General features: G+C 39.3%; 1 protein-coding gene across 1 annotated transcript in view; it reads right to left on the reverse strand.

The window, feature by feature from the left end:
* The window catches only part of Fhos (Formin homology 2 domain containing), a 93,580-nt gene that overhangs the window by 2,855 nt on the left and 73,961 nt on the right, over positions 1-16,764 (reverse strand). The window contains exons 7-17 of the mRNA XM_066295277.1: positions 14,496-14,554; positions 5,552-5,764; positions 2,883-3,145; positions 2,624-2,828; positions 2,356-2,568; positions 2,135-2,293; positions 1,701-1,946; positions 1,369-1,638; positions 1,096-1,310; positions 868-1,041; positions 36-255 (exon numbers count right to left, since the gene is read on the reverse strand). Coding sequence (XP_066151374.1) covers positions 36-255; positions 868-1,041; positions 1,096-1,310; positions 1,369-1,638; positions 1,701-1,946; positions 2,135-2,293; positions 2,356-2,568; positions 2,624-2,828; positions 2,883-3,145; positions 5,552-5,764; positions 14,496-14,554 — 2,237 coding nt within the window. The remainder of the gene's footprint in view (positions 1-35; positions 256-867; positions 1,042-1,095; positions 1,311-1,368; positions 1,639-1,700; positions 1,947-2,134; positions 2,294-2,355; positions 2,569-2,623; positions 2,829-2,882; positions 3,146-5,551; positions 5,765-14,495; positions 14,555-16,764) is intronic.

Raw genomic sequence — 16,764 nt, forward strand, 5'->3', positions numbered from 1 at the left:
ATTCAAATTTGGAGATTTTTATAATGAAATTATACCCGCTTGTGCGTCTTGAATCTTAGTCCTTTCCTCTTCAGTTGGTAACATGGTCAGCAATTTCTCAATTCCCTCCCGATTCATAATGGTTGCGTCCATCTTCAAAATTGCCGTCTTGATGGATCTGGGTGGAGGCAGTTTGGTCATTCCTATATTGATCGCGTTCGATCTCTTAGGGTCCAATACGATAATCTCCTTATTTTTATTCAGTTCTTGCTGCTTCTAAACAGAATAATAAGGGCGTTTACATTGTGATTCACGCATAAACTCTATGGACATTCCATCTTTCTATTAGATCAGTGTAGATACAGGATAAATCAAACTATGAATTATTAGCCATAAGGAAAAGGCATGCGTTTTGGCACATATACATGCTAAATCTAAGAGACGAACTATACGTATATAATTTGCACAAAACTACATTAAGAGACATGTGGCTGTATTTCCACACTAGTGTATTATTCATTAAGACTGTACAAGGATGTTGGGTGGTGGTTATACACGTGATTAAAGAAACTAGCTTGAATTACTGGAGGAAAGACGAACTTCTAAATTGGGTTCCACCACCGAAAAAACTGCAAAAACTCACCTCCTGTGGTCACCAAAGTGAGGTGTTCCGCAGGACACCAAAAGGAAAAAGAAAATTAAAATTATTTTCTGTGCGGAAAGAATGCAGATAAATACTTGAAATCCTAACAGAACCAGCACCAACGTTTTTTTACAAAATGAATGTAAAGTTGAACTGGAAATCTCTTTCCAGGTAAATACCACGTATTCGAATCGTTATTGAATGAATCTAAACCTGCATTTTAATCGTGATACGTGTAAACTGACCTTAGAAATTAAATCTTTGGCTCTAGACTCGAATAAGTGTTCCAGTTTTTGAGTATCAACAGTAACAGGAACGAGTTCATCCCATATATACCCGGATTTGAGTTTTGCTTGGCTTATTAGGTCGTCTCGGACCTCTCTCCAGAAAAGCTTGACTGTTTTCTTATTCTTTTTAATCTGCAAAGAAATTTTTAGCACTTAGGTAATCAACATGCGCATTAGCGAAATTACTGGTATCCTAGTTTCAGTCGAATTCTTATTATTACTCTTCAACAAACTGGCTCCAAACAAAGGGGCATTAGGAACTGGAGGTGGAGCAGTTGGTATTCTACTTGATGGAGGGGGAGGAGGAGGGGCGTTTCCCATGTTCTGCAGAGGTGGTGGAGGTGGAGGGATACCATTCAAAGGGGCAGCGGGTGCTAAGCAATCGACTTCGTCATCTGTGACTAAAAATAGAAAACGTATTTTAAAAAACTCAAATACTCTGGGTTGAAGAGGCCTTACCCAAATCCGTGAAATCCATATCGCATAAATTCAGAGGCCTACTTATGCTGGCCACCAGCTCTTCCCACCGAAGCTCATTTTCAGATTTTTTGGGCTCGATTTTCGGTAAATTCTCGCTGGTAGGACTCCTCAAAACATCAGCTTTTGATTTCGACTTGGCCAAGCCTTCTTTAGCCTTAGAAATAAGGCCACACATGTCGCCAAAACGGTTCATTTTCTCTTCCGTGGGACTTTGAAGGATCGACTGATTGGCTAATTTCTGAGTAATGTCTAAATTGCGAGAGAGAAAAGTTTTAAAACTCGCAACCCCCATCCCTCTATAACGTACATACCTTTCACTGTATTTTCTTTTTTCAACTGCATGAGGATGTTCCGTTCGTTTTCGCTGGTTATATCCGATTCCTCCAGACCTTCCTGATTCTGAATCATGGACATGATCCAAGGCTGTTTCAAGCTGTCCTCAGACTCAAGCCTATTCAACGCATTAAGATAGGGTGTCATGTCTTTTCTGCTTGGTGTTTTGATGAGCAGATTGCTGCCATTTGTGAGCCGCTGTTGCAGGGAATTTGTGTAGTGGCCTAAAACACGATAAATGAATCAGGAAGATGACTCTAAATCACCTTTTTTGAATTTTTATTATGTTTGCTGAAGCTCCTCACAATACAAAAGCACTGATTTCAATTTGGTAAACCTCAGATAACTAGGACCATGAAGACCTGGTCTCTTTGTAAAGGAAGAATATGGAAAAACGACTCATAAAACTTACCATTGATATTCTCAATGTTACTAATATCGTCATTATTATTTTGCTGAACCACCCCTTTAAGCAAAGCAGCTGTTTCTTGTTGTTCTCTCATGAAGCTCCGCTGCCTTTCCGCCCTCTCTCTCCGTCGCTTCAGAGCGGGAGTTACGCCAGCTTCGTTAGCTAAGCAAAATCACACAAAAGCCCTGAAAAACTGCAAAAACACAACAAACTGCTCGTAGTACCTTTGTTACTATCCTTGTAGCTTCCATTCAGTTGTGAATTGTTGACTTCGGAAGAACTAGAAGATTCGTCGTACTCTTCTTGATGAATGTTGTTCTTGGGAGTGAATCCTCCATAAATCGGGGTGGTACCTGTAGAATGTCTCCGGCTTTTTCGTCTTTCAGCAGAGTTCACTATCGAACGACGAGATCTCAAGGTTTTTCTCAGCTTTTCATCTGCAAATAACGCATATCAATACTTTGGTCCTAGCACTAGTTTTACAGGTCGTACCAAGATGCCTAAGAGGTGTTCCATTGCATTTCTCCTCTCCATCCTCATACTGCAGCACTGCCTCGTAAATTTGGAACTGCTGGAGCAGGTCCAGATCAGTGCCAGGTTTAGACATGTATCTTTGGACTATAGTCTCAAACCCTTGCTCCTCCAAAGTATCTACTTGGTCGTAGTAAGTCTCCTGATCTGGGACCCCGTTCAAGATCTAGATACAAATCATGACATAGAAACAATTTCCCATATTCTTTTCACTTGAAACCTTGTTGATTAGAGTGGTGGCGTAGATCAACAACTCAGTGTCAGCTGCATCGAAGTCTTTCAGCAGTCTCATGATGTTGTGATAGGGAGGGACTCCCTGTGAGTAATCCACGGTATGGATAGCTTTTACGAGAAGCATGCAGTTGGAGTCCGTGTATTCCACGAAAACTAGGAGCAGTTTCAACGCGGTTTTGACAACGAGCCGAAATTTTGAAGAGATCAAGCTGTAGAGCCACTGGATGGTTTGGTTGTGATCCATTACACCTGCAATAGTAAATGCAGCCTAGAGACCGATGTATAACTTGATAGGTTTATTTACGGTTCGGGTGTAGTCAGCAACTGATTTATCAACAATTTCAATTATCATAAAATCTTCCGGTAAAAATGGAGGAGCCATGACTTACTTTCAATTACCATTAACTTTCATATCGCGATGGATTTTGTTTCTTAACTGTTGACGCCACGTTATACAGATACTTCAATTAAACGGCGCCAGTATGATAAATTGCAAATTTAATTTATTATTCGCCACCCACAGATTTACAGCTTGGGCTGAGTTTCAACACCATACCAAAAGCTTGTTGTTAAACTAGATCAGACTCAAATTTACTGGCTGGTATTTAGACGCCATAAATCATTCCTTTCTGACCAATTTGTGTGGCTATTTAAAAAATCAACATAGCAGGTAAACCTGATTAGATTGGTCGCGTTATGTGGCAATACGATACAGATTAAGCGCTACTTACCAGGATAGTCTCAGAAGTACCCGACCTGATGGCGATTTTTCGTTAAAAATTTGTCTAAATCACATAGACCTAACCTCAAAAAGGTTATGTCCAAAAGTGCTACGTCGATTTGTGTTTGCTTTGAAGCCGTTTTTATTGGAACATGGGAAAAATAGCTCATCGATACGTGATTAAATAATTCAATTTAAAAGGTCTTAGTCCGTCCAACATCATAGTGGAGTTAGATGGTACCCTTGGGGAATCTGGTTTTAACTGCTGTGAAATATTGGATGGAAGAGTTTAAACGCGATGGTACGACCTGCCAGAATGAACTCTGCACTGGTCGACCCAATGAGGCGATTGCGTCGATTTGTGGAATGCACGTGGGATCATTTTTAGCGACTATCTTCCTGAAGGAAAAATAACGGACTGCGGACATTATGTAAATTTCCTACAGCGTTTGAGCGAAGAAATGAGGAAAAAGTCTTGTTTCATCAAAAAAATTCACCAATCCACACCTCCGTCAAAATCAAATTTTTTCCTCAGCCACCCTATTCGCCAGATTTAGCCCCCTCGGATCATGTTACATTTTCAAATTTGAAAAAATTGCTCGACAGAAAGAGATTTGCCAGAAATAGTATTTTTAGTATGTATTTATGATTTTCTATTTAAAATGTTTTCCGATTTTTTTCAAGCCTTAGGGTGCTACCTTCTAGGACCACCCTCGTATTACATCATGTTCACTTATTCTTTTCTGATTTTGGTTTTTTGCGTAATCTCCAGTTCAAGTATCAATGCGAAATTGGAATATAGAATATTTATAAATTCATTCATCCTTCGTTCATCCATCAATCCTTACATCGAGCCTTCAGTAATTAAGATATTTCACACACTCCCATTACATTCTACAAGATTTCTAATTACTCGTTCAAAAACACGATCTAGAACTTCTCAGGAGAGAACTTTTGAGCGAAAAACTATGCGATCGACATAATTTATTTCGTATAAAACACTGTGCGTTTCGGTCAGTTTCTAATACACAGATTTCATTTTAATGATTTCCCACGAAAAACTGTTGAATTTCTTAATGCCGCTTCAAAGCTATGTATTTTTCTATGGAAGATCCAGCACATTCCTACAATTTTGAAAATTTCATTTTTTCTGCCATTTCCTGTTGCTAACTACGCCCCTGATTATTTCTGAAAAATTTTAGACTCGTTCAGATTTTCCCTAGAGATCGCACGAAAGTCCAATCAAAGAATGGTTTATTTCCTTCCATGCAACTCATCAATAACTTCGGCTGACCCCTTGTCCCCGCCTCTGTTTATTCTTGAATTACATCGAAAATTCACGGATTTAAAAAGAAGCTTTTGCACCACAAAGTTGCGTAAATGTCACTGGTGTATTTCTCACAGTGGTACTCATTGGTTGCTTGCAGCACCTTTGATTTTCCTTGAATTAGTTCGATGATTCCCTAACGTCAAAACGCACTTTTGCACTGGAAGCTACGAATAATCATTGGCGTAGCTTGGTTTCAAAATTGCTCAGTTTCTTCCGCAAAATTTAGTCTTCTTGATTCCAGCCTTGCATGTTCCCGTACACTCCCCGATTAAATTCGAGAGAATTCCACGGTTGTTTATTGAATTTTGCGGTGTGAGTGTAAATGTAAATCGTTGGCCTTTTTGCGATTTAAGCGGCCGTTAAGATTTGTTTTAAACGAGCCAGTTTCCTCGACGGGCCCTTCTCGCCCTGATTTCTGCCTTGTGCGCCCCTGCCGGCTCCCGAATTCGTTCGGAAATTTAAATTTTGGAGATTTTCTTGCAGAAATCATTGGCGTAGAAGAGCCATAGAGAAACTCGCTTGTGGCGGAGGTTTTGGCGCCGATAGCGGGGACTTGTAATTTAATATTAAATAATCTGCATTCGTTGCGGCGAAGGGTGCGTACCATTCATCCCATCTACGTAGAGCATAACCTGTCCCAAGGCCCTGAGGATGTAGTTCTGGTAGTTCTGGTCGGCCTCCGAGCCGACTTTGATGAGGCAGGACAGGCCATCGTTTTGGACAAACTCGTGTACCAAGTCCTTGTCTTCTTGGAATATTTGTTTGAGCGAAAACAGCGCCCTCCTCAGCTCCCTGCCTTCCGAGGTCAGCAGTTTCTCTGCAAAGAAAGAAAATAATAAAAACTCGAACTTCCCATGTATCGCATTTACTTAATCGGATTACGTCTTAATACCGACTGCCCAATAAGAAAATCTCTCACTCAGTCAAATTTAAATTAGCTCCTGGTTTCTGAAAACCGCGAACAAGGATTGGTTACAAGAGGCCGAAAAAAGTGGACGGACATTCTGTGGCCTAAATGGCCATTTAAATCGGTCGCTAAATGTTCTCACACAGGGCAAATAAGGCCGTCTGGTAATAAATAACCTGTAAGCCACTTTTCGGGCGTGGTGAATAAAAGCCAAAGATCGTTGAGAATTGTACCGGTAATTTGTGGAAACGTGAAAGAGCACCTGCTAAGATTACAAAATGTGATTTAAATTGTCTCAATTGTTCGGTATAAATTGGTTTACATGATTGCGCCTGAATGGGAATTTGTATCGCTGTAAACGAGACCAGATTAACTCGAAAGAAAAATTTTGTTCGATAATAGTTACGGAAGATCGTTCACCATCCTGTGGAGGAAACATTATTAATATATCCTGTAAGCGAATTGAACATCTCGTTAGTTTCCACGTTCTTCGTAATGTATATTGAGGTGATGTGTTGAAAATGCCGATGTAAAACTTACAAAAGTAACGAGATCGGTTTAATGCGACGACAGGAAATGCTGGTAGTAACAGTAACCCAGACAGTACCTTCAGCTCCTCTAAACTGTGGGACTGATGGTGATGACTTCTTGATTCAGGTTCGGAAATTATGGCGATTTGCAATGCGTTCCAGTGGCGATTGTTGTAAATATATTCTACACGGTTGAGGAGGATTGTTCATGCTTTTTTATCTATTTCGAGAATACTTCTTGCAGTCGGAAATGTAACGGTGTAATGCATATTATTCTAAGTTCAAATCCGCCTTAAAATTGAGATCCATTAATATTTATAATGCGATCACCATAATATACGCTGTCCCTTATATGTAGAGTTACTTTTTAAACTCGATTTGTTTCTATAACGCGAACTTGACATGTAATTATAAATAAATGTATTAATGTTAACGTTTATTTGTCAAACGTTTTAAACCGTAAATTAAAAAAAAAACATCCTAAAACATATAAGTCAAAAGTAGAGCGACTAAAACGTTTTTTGTATTTTCTCTCAGAATTAAATATTTTATTCAGCATTTTTAATTGCTTCTCAACAAACGTTATTCATAGATTTTATAGTTTTTCAATATAATGTCCGGATATTGAATTCCCAGCATTATGAACTTCTTTAAACAAATCCGTTATATTTGTCATCATTTTCTCGCGAAACGTTCTTCAATTCGGTCCTAAAAGTTTTCAATGGGATTCAGATCGGGATTGCGAGCCGGCCAAATCGTCGCATCAATATTATGCACGGTTGGCCACTCGTAATTAATTTGGAGGTGCACTTCGGGTCGTTGCTGTATTGGAATGTGCGCAGAAGGCTCATGGTTTGTTCTACCCAGTTCAGCATGCGGTTTTCTAGAAAATGTTCACAAATATATCGGCTCGTAATACCATTAAGTTTTGTCAGTGAGCCAGTGCCAAATCCTTCGAGGCACTCCCAAACTATAATACCGCCATCTCAATGTTTTTTTAGTATATTTCGGATTAAATCGGTCATTAATTGATCTTCTGACCCGACAAATTTCATCTGATTTGAAGAATTTAAATCGACTTTAATCTGGGAAAAGGACTGTTTTCCACTTTTTATACAACCAGCTTACACGCCCTTTGGCAAAACCGAATCAAGACTGTTTTATTTTTCTTTGAGACGAAAAACTTCTTTGTTGATTTTCTCCCATCTAAATCAGCACTTCTAAATCTTCGTTTTGTGATTCTCACTGATACTGAAACACATTACTCTTGTAGTATGCAAATTGCAACTTTGAACGGATCCTGGATGGATAACATTTTACTTCTTCCGTCCATCACTCTATCAGTTTTTCTTTTCCGGCCACACTTTGGAACTTCATCCAAGATTCTGCAAGTGCCTCAAATAGGGGCGAACCTTCCAATTGACCTCTTTGACCCGATTCTCGATAAGATGTTGGCGCCCAACTGCTTTCCTCCGACATTTTCTTTTTTACTAGATACCTCAGATATATCAATAGTTTAATCAGCGAGAAGAATCCTTAAAGAACCGTAGACTAAAAATTCAGGTCAATGACCGCGGAGTGTTTTTTAAGGTTCAAATATCGACTTCCTGAGAGAAGTAACCTTAATGGGCAAACTGCAAGATATTCCATTTTCCTACCGCAATTTCCGAGCAACTCATTTATCTCAATTCTCCACAAGACCATCTGGGCACACCATCTAATTAACGCTATGATAGCAGGTTCGGATGCCCATAAACCAACCCTAACCTATTAATAAGGCATTTTTCTAGATCGGGCTGTGATGGTACTAGCGTCGAGCACCAACGCAAATCGCATTGTGTGCGATCGATGCCGAGATGTCTTGCATGCGGTACCATTCATCAACAGGGGCAATGACAAGTGGTTTTGGTTTCTGTTTTTCATTCGCGCACTTTTCTCCCTGCTGAAGCCCGATTTTGCTTGATTAGATTCCATTCGAGTCGTCTTTTTCTAACCAGTAAATTGCCGTAATTACCGCGACTTCGCCTCGCAATTATGCATTTCGATCTGCATGTTAGAAGCTTATTGGAGTCGAACAACATCCACCAGAGCTAACTGGTTTCAGATGGGGAAAATTAGAGCGGTGATTAGACGGATGAAAGACTTTCGTCTTTAAATACATCAGGTACTAATTCGATATTCATAGAGAATGAATTAATTATGAATGCGAGCATAATAGTGAAACGTCCCCTGCAATTAATAAATCGTTAATATGGAAATTGGCAAAGATCTGTGCATTTATTAGATGCAAAGCAGAACGTTGATACAACACATTGACTTTTTTCTCCCCAGAAAAGATGACCTAATCACCTACGACTTCTGATTTCATTCGATTAGATGGTTAATGAACAAATGTGCCCACGTGCCCATATTCCTATACTGTGTGAGCAATGATCAAAGTATCAATTTTTGCAACTTCCCTTTAGAAGATGATTAGTCTGTTACGTATAAGTTTGAAGAAACCCTTGATCTACTAGTCGCTCTTTAAAGTTGGCTCCAGAAACAACGCACTGTGCTACGCAACGCCGCGCGGCGCAGTTCAAATTTGCTCTGCGCAACGCTGCGCCGTGGATTTAACGGGGTAATCTGCGCTGAAGCGCGCCGAATTGCGCGACTCTGCAACAAGAGCGAACGCGATCCGTCACATGGCGGTACATCAAAGAAAAACGTTAGTTTCGGACGGGATGGCAAATAGGCACGAAGACTGTACGATTTTTAGCTGAGTGACCGTTAATTTTGGTCAAAATAACGTAGACCAACTGAAGCAAAGCTCAAAATCAATTTATCCTTTAGAAGATTTTGCGCTAGCCAGCGCGATATTTTAAAGCGCCGCGCAACTCGGTGCGCTCGGCGTAAAGTCGTCTTTAACCGGACATCGGTCTTCAGTGGGCATATCAAATATAAAGGGTGTCAACAACTTTATTCTCCTTTAAAGAGAATCTACGAAGGAAATTGTGCCTTTTGAAAAAAATCCACAAATTTCCCCACCAAATCCGAAATTTTCATTACAATCGCGCAATTTAAGGAGTTGCACCAGAGTCGGGTTTAAGTGTGCGAATTTAATATGAAAATTGTCAGTAAGCTGCATCGTCCTTTGGAGATATCTTCCAGAAAAACCAAACTGTTTCCAAAAAGTACTGGTGCATCATTAGAAAGTCGACATGTTCTTCGACAAATCTTGAAAAACCCGCTTCAATTGGTGGACTTGGAGGGCTGTAGGAGCTGTTGTGCAAAGTTAATAGGAAAGGTTCAGGCCAAGGTGAAGGACTCGTTAGGAAAGCTTGTTAGACGCACACCAGACAAGCTCGGAAAGGCAATAATGCCATGAATTCACCCGCGCATTCTAGGTCCCAAAACATGATGAAAACTTCATATTAACGCATATTGAAAGGCACATTTCGGAAATTTAATATTTTTTAAAATAAAATCGTGAATAGAGTTAAGTACAAAGAAGTACAGGTACCTTTTAAGGGCTACTTTCCGGTGTTAGCCGCCCCTGAAAAAGTGCGGCAACTTCTTCTCGGAGACTCAAAAGGATCACGTACATTTGCAATAAAGTACAAAAGTTCGTTAATTTATTTCGGAACTTTTAGAAAAAATTCGTAAAAAAACCGTTTTCAGGAATCAACTTTCCAAACTTCATGTATATTTGAAGTTTTTGTCATCTTCTGGGAGGTGGTTAACTTCGCGGCACGATGTTCGGGGACACCTTGTAGACAACCGAGGGTCAATTCGAAGCGCATTTAGTGCCCGCTTCAAAAGTCTGCAATTTCGCCTATAAATTCTGAGATTTTCATTTCAATTATTAAATTCATAGCAGCTTTGCCGCATCTCTCTCCTTGTCTCTCTGTCTCTCTTGGGTTTAAATACGAAAATTTAAGATAGCCAGCGCCGTTGAGGAGACATTTTCATTTGAAAGGATTAAAGTCTCAGCAGAAAAGCCTTTTCATCATTGAAAAGGCCGTTCGATTTCCTACTAAGCAAAGCTGGATCTATAGACATATCACATCTTTAATCTAGTTTTACGCAATTCTCATCTAAATCTTCAATTATGAAACATGCAAAGCACTTATCCCTAAATCTCGCAGTAAAGCCACGAAGCCTACTCCCACTCGCAACAATACCGAAATAACGGCTGTCTCAGATAACGAGACCTCTTATTTTTGACGATTGCAAGTCGTTATTATGAAATCCCATTTGATATTCATCATCATGGTTAAGCCTCTTCGTAGAGAAATTCCTTCGACGATGTCACTAACTTGACAGGCCAACCTCTAATCGCTTCCTAGCGGATGTTCGGCAAAAAGGAATGTGGGAATATGTTTTAAAATTCACCTCGTATTTCCTCCACGAGATTCTTGACTTAATCACGCTTTCATGAATGTATTATTACATGAATGAAGTTCCATTTTGCGCTGTGCTGATGACAGCTAATTAAAATTGCAAACCGTTTAAATGAATTTAGCTAATGAGGTGGGCAATAATTATTACCTCGTTTGTATTATATTGAGAAGTGTTGATGATGAACGCACACAGAAGTCTCGATTATAATTGAGATATCTTGAGCAATCGCGCATTTTCTCCTCAGATGAGCCTAATCTCCACTTACATCTTCATCAATTAACCGTATATTAAACTCTATCTCGTGCATCATACTCGTTTTTGTACCCGAAGAGAAAACACTAATTTGTTGTATTACCTGGGAATTTATGGTGTGCCTGGTTATTCATACCTACTAACCCAACTTTCTCTCATTTTTAGCCTCCCCGTAAAAATCTATTTCCACAAGTTCCGACCTCCAATAAGAGGACTGATTAAGAGTGCACTAACTATCAGTTATTGGGCAAACGGTGGTTTAAAAATGGTAAATTCAATTTATTTTCGCTTTGCATTGAGATTTTAATAGTCTGCTGCAGGTGATTACTAAGGTCTACGAGGTACTTGTATTATTAACCTTTAGTCAAAGCCAATAATCGTTTACAATTAACGGGATTTGTATTCCGCCACGGTATACCATCAGTTTTGCTGGATTTCGTCCTAATTCCGAAGAACTCTTTTAAATCGTTACTATTCCATTGGCAGATCTGGTGCCGCGGTCGAGTCACACGGACTTGAATCGACTTTGAAGATACTTGACTGAACTTGAAATTAAGTCAAATGTTGGTTACTGCATGCCAAGTCTGGTGAATTATTTATGCGGTCTCGTATTGTCGTAAACTTTGAACTCACATTTTCTAAACCGATGGAATATCTATTGGCCATCGGAATTGCCAAAAGTAACCTTCTACACTAGTTTGTTGGTGGACCTTCTTAGAATGAGTCGAAGCCAAATACTTCCATAAGCGCTTAATGGTGGCGGTCTGCAAAGAACGTTTAGAGCTTGCGTGTAAGCTCGCGGTTCGGATCCTTGTCAAGTATACAGGGTACCTCTGAATATTTAGTTCAACCTCGTATTCTAGGTTCCAAAACATGAGGTGAACTTCGTATACGACATACGTATACGTTTTCGACATACTAGGTGTGAAAGGGCGGTCCCTGAGGATGGTTTTTTACTAATATTTCCGAAACGTTTTGGTAACGTATTGATAAATTAACGAAATTTTGTACCTCATTATGCCTTTTTGTTTCATTTCCGCATCTCTACGAAGATATTGCCACATTTTTTCAGGAGCGGATAATACAGTGCGTAGCACTTGAAAAGCACCTAAACCTCTTTTATGCTTAAGTTTATTGACGGTTTTATAGAAAAAATATTCAATTTGAAGACTTTGACTTAAAAAAAGGTATTCTTATTGAAAATCGAAATCTCCCAGAGTTTGCATTTTACTAAATAAACATGATATTAAAACCCTTTTTATTGATTTTTCTTTATTTTTATTCGTCTTTACCTTTTGCATCACCAAAATTTATTAATAAATGCTGTCGTAGACAGAAATAAAGACAGTTTTTTTCTTGTCAAGGCCAAGTAGGCTTTAAATCTGATATTTATTTTACTTATTTGATAAAACATTCACCAATTTGTCAAATCTCAACCCCCTCGTGAACTACTGAAGGCTTTCACTAAAAGTCCCTTTTCAAGGTAAACATTTTCGAGTTTAATAATTTCTCATAAAATCGGCAATAAAGTTAAGCACAAAAAGGCTTTAGGTACTTTTCAAGCGCTGCCCCTCTGCATTACCGGCCTCTGGAACCATGTGGCAATTTCCACATAGACACTGAAAAAGAGCGCAAAGAGCTATGACAAAGTACAAAATATCATTAATTTATCTTAAAACTTTTGAAAAATACGAAAAAACAAATCTTCAGGAACCAATCTTTCACGCCCTGTATATCGAAACCGAAGCGCCTTTCGATATATATTTATATGAAGTTTTCACGAATTTTGGGGCTTGGAATTTATAGTTAAATTGATCGCGCTATAGTAAGAGACAGCCTGAATACTAGCGTATTTTTTCGAGGGTCAGAATTGCCCCAAAAAGGGCACCTTCGCAGTTAATTCGTTGACCAACTGGACATTTCGAATTTAACTGAACCTGACTACGTCTAAGGTCTCATTAGCGACAGCTCGCAAATGATTTTCAGAAGTCATGCGTAAACTGACGAGCCGGACTGATATTTGTTAAATGTATTAATTATTTATGATGTAGCGAAAGTAGCGAAAGAGAATCTCCTATTTTGTTAACTGGTCGTTTCTTAAATTAGGCGAACCTAAATCCTTCTAAAATTGCTCATTGGCGGCGGTCTGCAATCGATGTTCAGACTTTGTGCCCAAATTCGTGGCTCGAAATTTACCGAGCACCAAAAAAAATCCCAAGTTCCTCACCCTATACGTACGTTTTAATCAACGAAAATTCAAATTTATATGGTGTCCGTAAAGCTAAGACGAAGCTATGGGATCTCAAAAATGTCTTAAAAGTCCCTTGTAGATTGCCGGGTTTCTCGACCAGATTTCCACGAGTCTATAGAGTTTCCGTTAGGACTCACTGGTAATTTTTGCTCAGGATCTGGGGGCAAATTCGAAAATCTAGCTAAATCTTATTAGAGCTGTAAAGGCTCTAGAGCCCTAAGGAAGAGGCCAAAAGTTTGATCTTGATTGCCGGGCTTGTCGAACGAAAAGAATCCGTAAAAACAGATTTTGCGCGCGTTCGTCAACGCAATAGAGCGCCTGTAGAGAGACAAAAATGCGGAAAAATTGCTTTATTTCGGTTTCGGGTGGTTTATTGTCTAGGAACTTATCAGAAACTACTAAAACTGACGTAATAAGTAAATGTCCAGCACTCCCCTAATTTAAATTTCTTTAAACCGATTTATTTTTGCAGTTACGGAAGTTGCGTGTTGCGCAGGGGGCCGAAGACCATCTTGTCCACCAACTGATATCGAATTCCGTTTCGCCTTTCAGTCGCAGGCACTGAAGACACCTCGGATCAATGTAGGTCCCAGCCATTTAAGTTTTCCATTAAGTTTGAGGAACATTATGAAATCACGACGAAATCAGCAACATCTGTCCGAAGCTGAGGAAACGCGAACAGTTATAAACAGTCGGCACTTCAGAGACACAAGGATAAATACGTTGTTGCTGCTGCAAAGTCGCTAATTCGATAAGGAAAATGTGCTAAAAAATTAACTCCTAACAGTTAATAAATATTCGAAATTTTGAAAAAAATTTGCTACTGGCACCGGCACTCGCCCGGTCGTGCCCACAGCGAATAGAAAGTAAAATATATTTAATAAACGCATTTCATTTTTTGAATATTCATAAAATCCGTTAATTTGGAAGCAGGTTGCTGATGCATGCTCGACATCTCGGCAGTGAAATTACCACTTATACACTTCACGTGTTTTAACATTATAAACAATTAGAAACAACCAAATTTCTAATGGTGATTGCCGGCAATTTCAGAAGTATTAATGCATAATGATTAAGGTTGCTTGGCAGAGTGTCACGTGTACTTCTAACTTAGAGACAACGAGTGAAAGGTAAACAGCCTCAAATTGTATGCAAATCTAACGAGAGACTTAATTAAAGCAAATGTAAAGTCCACTGAACAAGAAATTGTACCATAAAAACTTACCTATTATTGTGTGGACCCGCACAGACAACTGGGTGCGAAGTACTATGGAATTTTTCTTGCTGAAAAAAAAAAAGATTGCTATTAGGTACGACAATGCAGGAATTTCAGGGACATGGACTTAAAATGAACAGTCACAGAAAATGCTTGCAACATCATCAATTTTCCTTAGCGCTATCTACCGTGAATCTATAATCAATCGCGATTGTGAAGAAGAGTCATTGTATCTTCAATATTTCACAGGAATACCAAGCAGCGTGTTATTACATTTTTAATAACATCAAATCTATATTAGGGAATCGAAACGGGCTTTTTGTATGCAGCTCTATGAGGTGAATACAAATTTCTTGGATTGCGTTTGTCCGAAGAAAGTTGTCATTTGTATTCTTCCAAGACTCGGAGACTTGTTCTATTGTGTGCCGCAGCAGAAAAAAAAACTTTGTAAGAGAATAGGACGTGTATGGTTAAGGATTGCGACATTCGAAAATGAATGTGGTTGGAAAATGACGAAATAAGTGCGCCGTTTTCCCGCTTAGATCGTGGAAATTTCAATCGTGGGAGACACGTTACGTGGTTTGACACCAACGGTCCTTCAGCGTTGGCGCTTCACAGCAGTCAGCGTTCGTGGCGCGAAGACAGGGGAGGAAATTCGAGACCTTCGTCGGTGACGGGCTCGTCCTCAATATCCGCCTCAAGACATCCTCAGGAAGCCAATTATTAAAAGCTTCATCGATCGCAGAGGAAAATGCTGATCTTACGTACAGTCGTGGTCGCAGAAATGGCACACTGTTAATTTTTACCATAAAAGTGCTAAATACCAATAAATGTTAATAACAATGGTTCTTTTGTACTCACTTTTCCTCACACAATGCCTTATCAGTTAAAATCCCAATACAAAACTCTTCGCTTAAATTTTATTGGTTCATCTGTAGTTTAGTGCTGGCCATACAAACGGCACGTTTAACTATTAATGTCTTTAACCATATTTTCCGTCGAATATCTTTATTAAGAGTAAGTTAACATTAATTCCATAATCCTTAACGACTACTAATACACGAATTTTTTCGAAAAAATGGGGGGCAGGAAGAGGCGCTGTAGTCGCGAAATGCGAAGGATAATAATTCGACTGAAAGAAGGAGGAAAATCCATTACGGATGTACCGAGGACATTATTTTCTTCGTGGAAAATGGCGTTAAAGTTACACAAAAACACCCGAAGTTTTGGAAATAGACCACGTGCATCAAAAGTCACTGAACGAGAAGTTGCCTTAATTGTGCGGATTGGCAAAGCGCAACCTTCTTCAACATCTGTAGAAATTAAGCGGCAAATTTTCAGTGATTATCAAGTGGATTTATCTGCCAGATCAGCAAAAAGGATTTCACAACAGCACAACCTTCGTGGATGCATTGCTAAGAAGAAGCGACACGTATCTAACCGAAACAAGAAGAAGCGTTTAAGTATCGCAAAAACCTACATTAATAAACCCCCTCAATTTTGGATTCTCTGGAGTGATGAATCTAAAGCGAACACGGTCGGAAACGATGGAAAAACGTATGTTCGTCGTCCAAAAGTTAGCAGTACCGATCCACGATACACTATTGAAACAATTAAACATGGCGGGGGGTCAGTAATGGTGCGGGGTGCTATTTCCTGGCATGGCATTGGACCTATTCACCGAATTGACGGTACCGTGGATAAATTTCAATATAAGGATATATTAGCCGACATAATGGAGCCATATGCTTTTGAATTTATGCCGGTCGATTATATTTTCATGCAAGATAATGATCCGAAGCGTACTTCGAGGCTGGTTAAACAGTGGCTGGAGGATAATGTAATCGAAGCTTTAGACTGGCCTCCTGGAAGTCCCGATTCGAACCCTATCGAGAATGTGCGGGAGTGGGTTGAACGGGAAGTTGAAGGAAAAAATCCCTCTAATGCGGGCGAACTATGGGGAAATATTAGAAACGCCTGGAACTGCATTCCAAGGGATTATCTCCAGAAAGTAGTGGAATCGATGCCATCCAGATTAACAGCTGTAATAAAAACAAGGGATTCTCCGCAAAGTATTGACAATTTCAATTGTTATTGCGCATTTGTTTGCTATTTTTCGGATGTGTGGTATTTGCTTGGCCAGCCCAAACTAATTTTTCTTTTTTTCAAGGAGCACCGTTCATCATTTCAATTTTTTTTTTATGTAAGTTTTTAAGTTTTATACAATTCTATGCAAAATATTAATTTATAAAAAAAAACTGAAACTTGCTGAAACTTT

The sequence above is a fragment of the Euwallacea fornicatus genome, chromosome 22 (assembly GCF_040115645.1).
Source record: "Euwallacea fornicatus isolate EFF26 chromosome 22, ASM4011564v1, whole genome shotgun sequence".
In the NCBI taxonomy this organism is placed as follows: domain Eukaryota; kingdom Metazoa; phylum Arthropoda; class Insecta; order Coleoptera; family Curculionidae; genus Euwallacea; species Euwallacea fornicatus.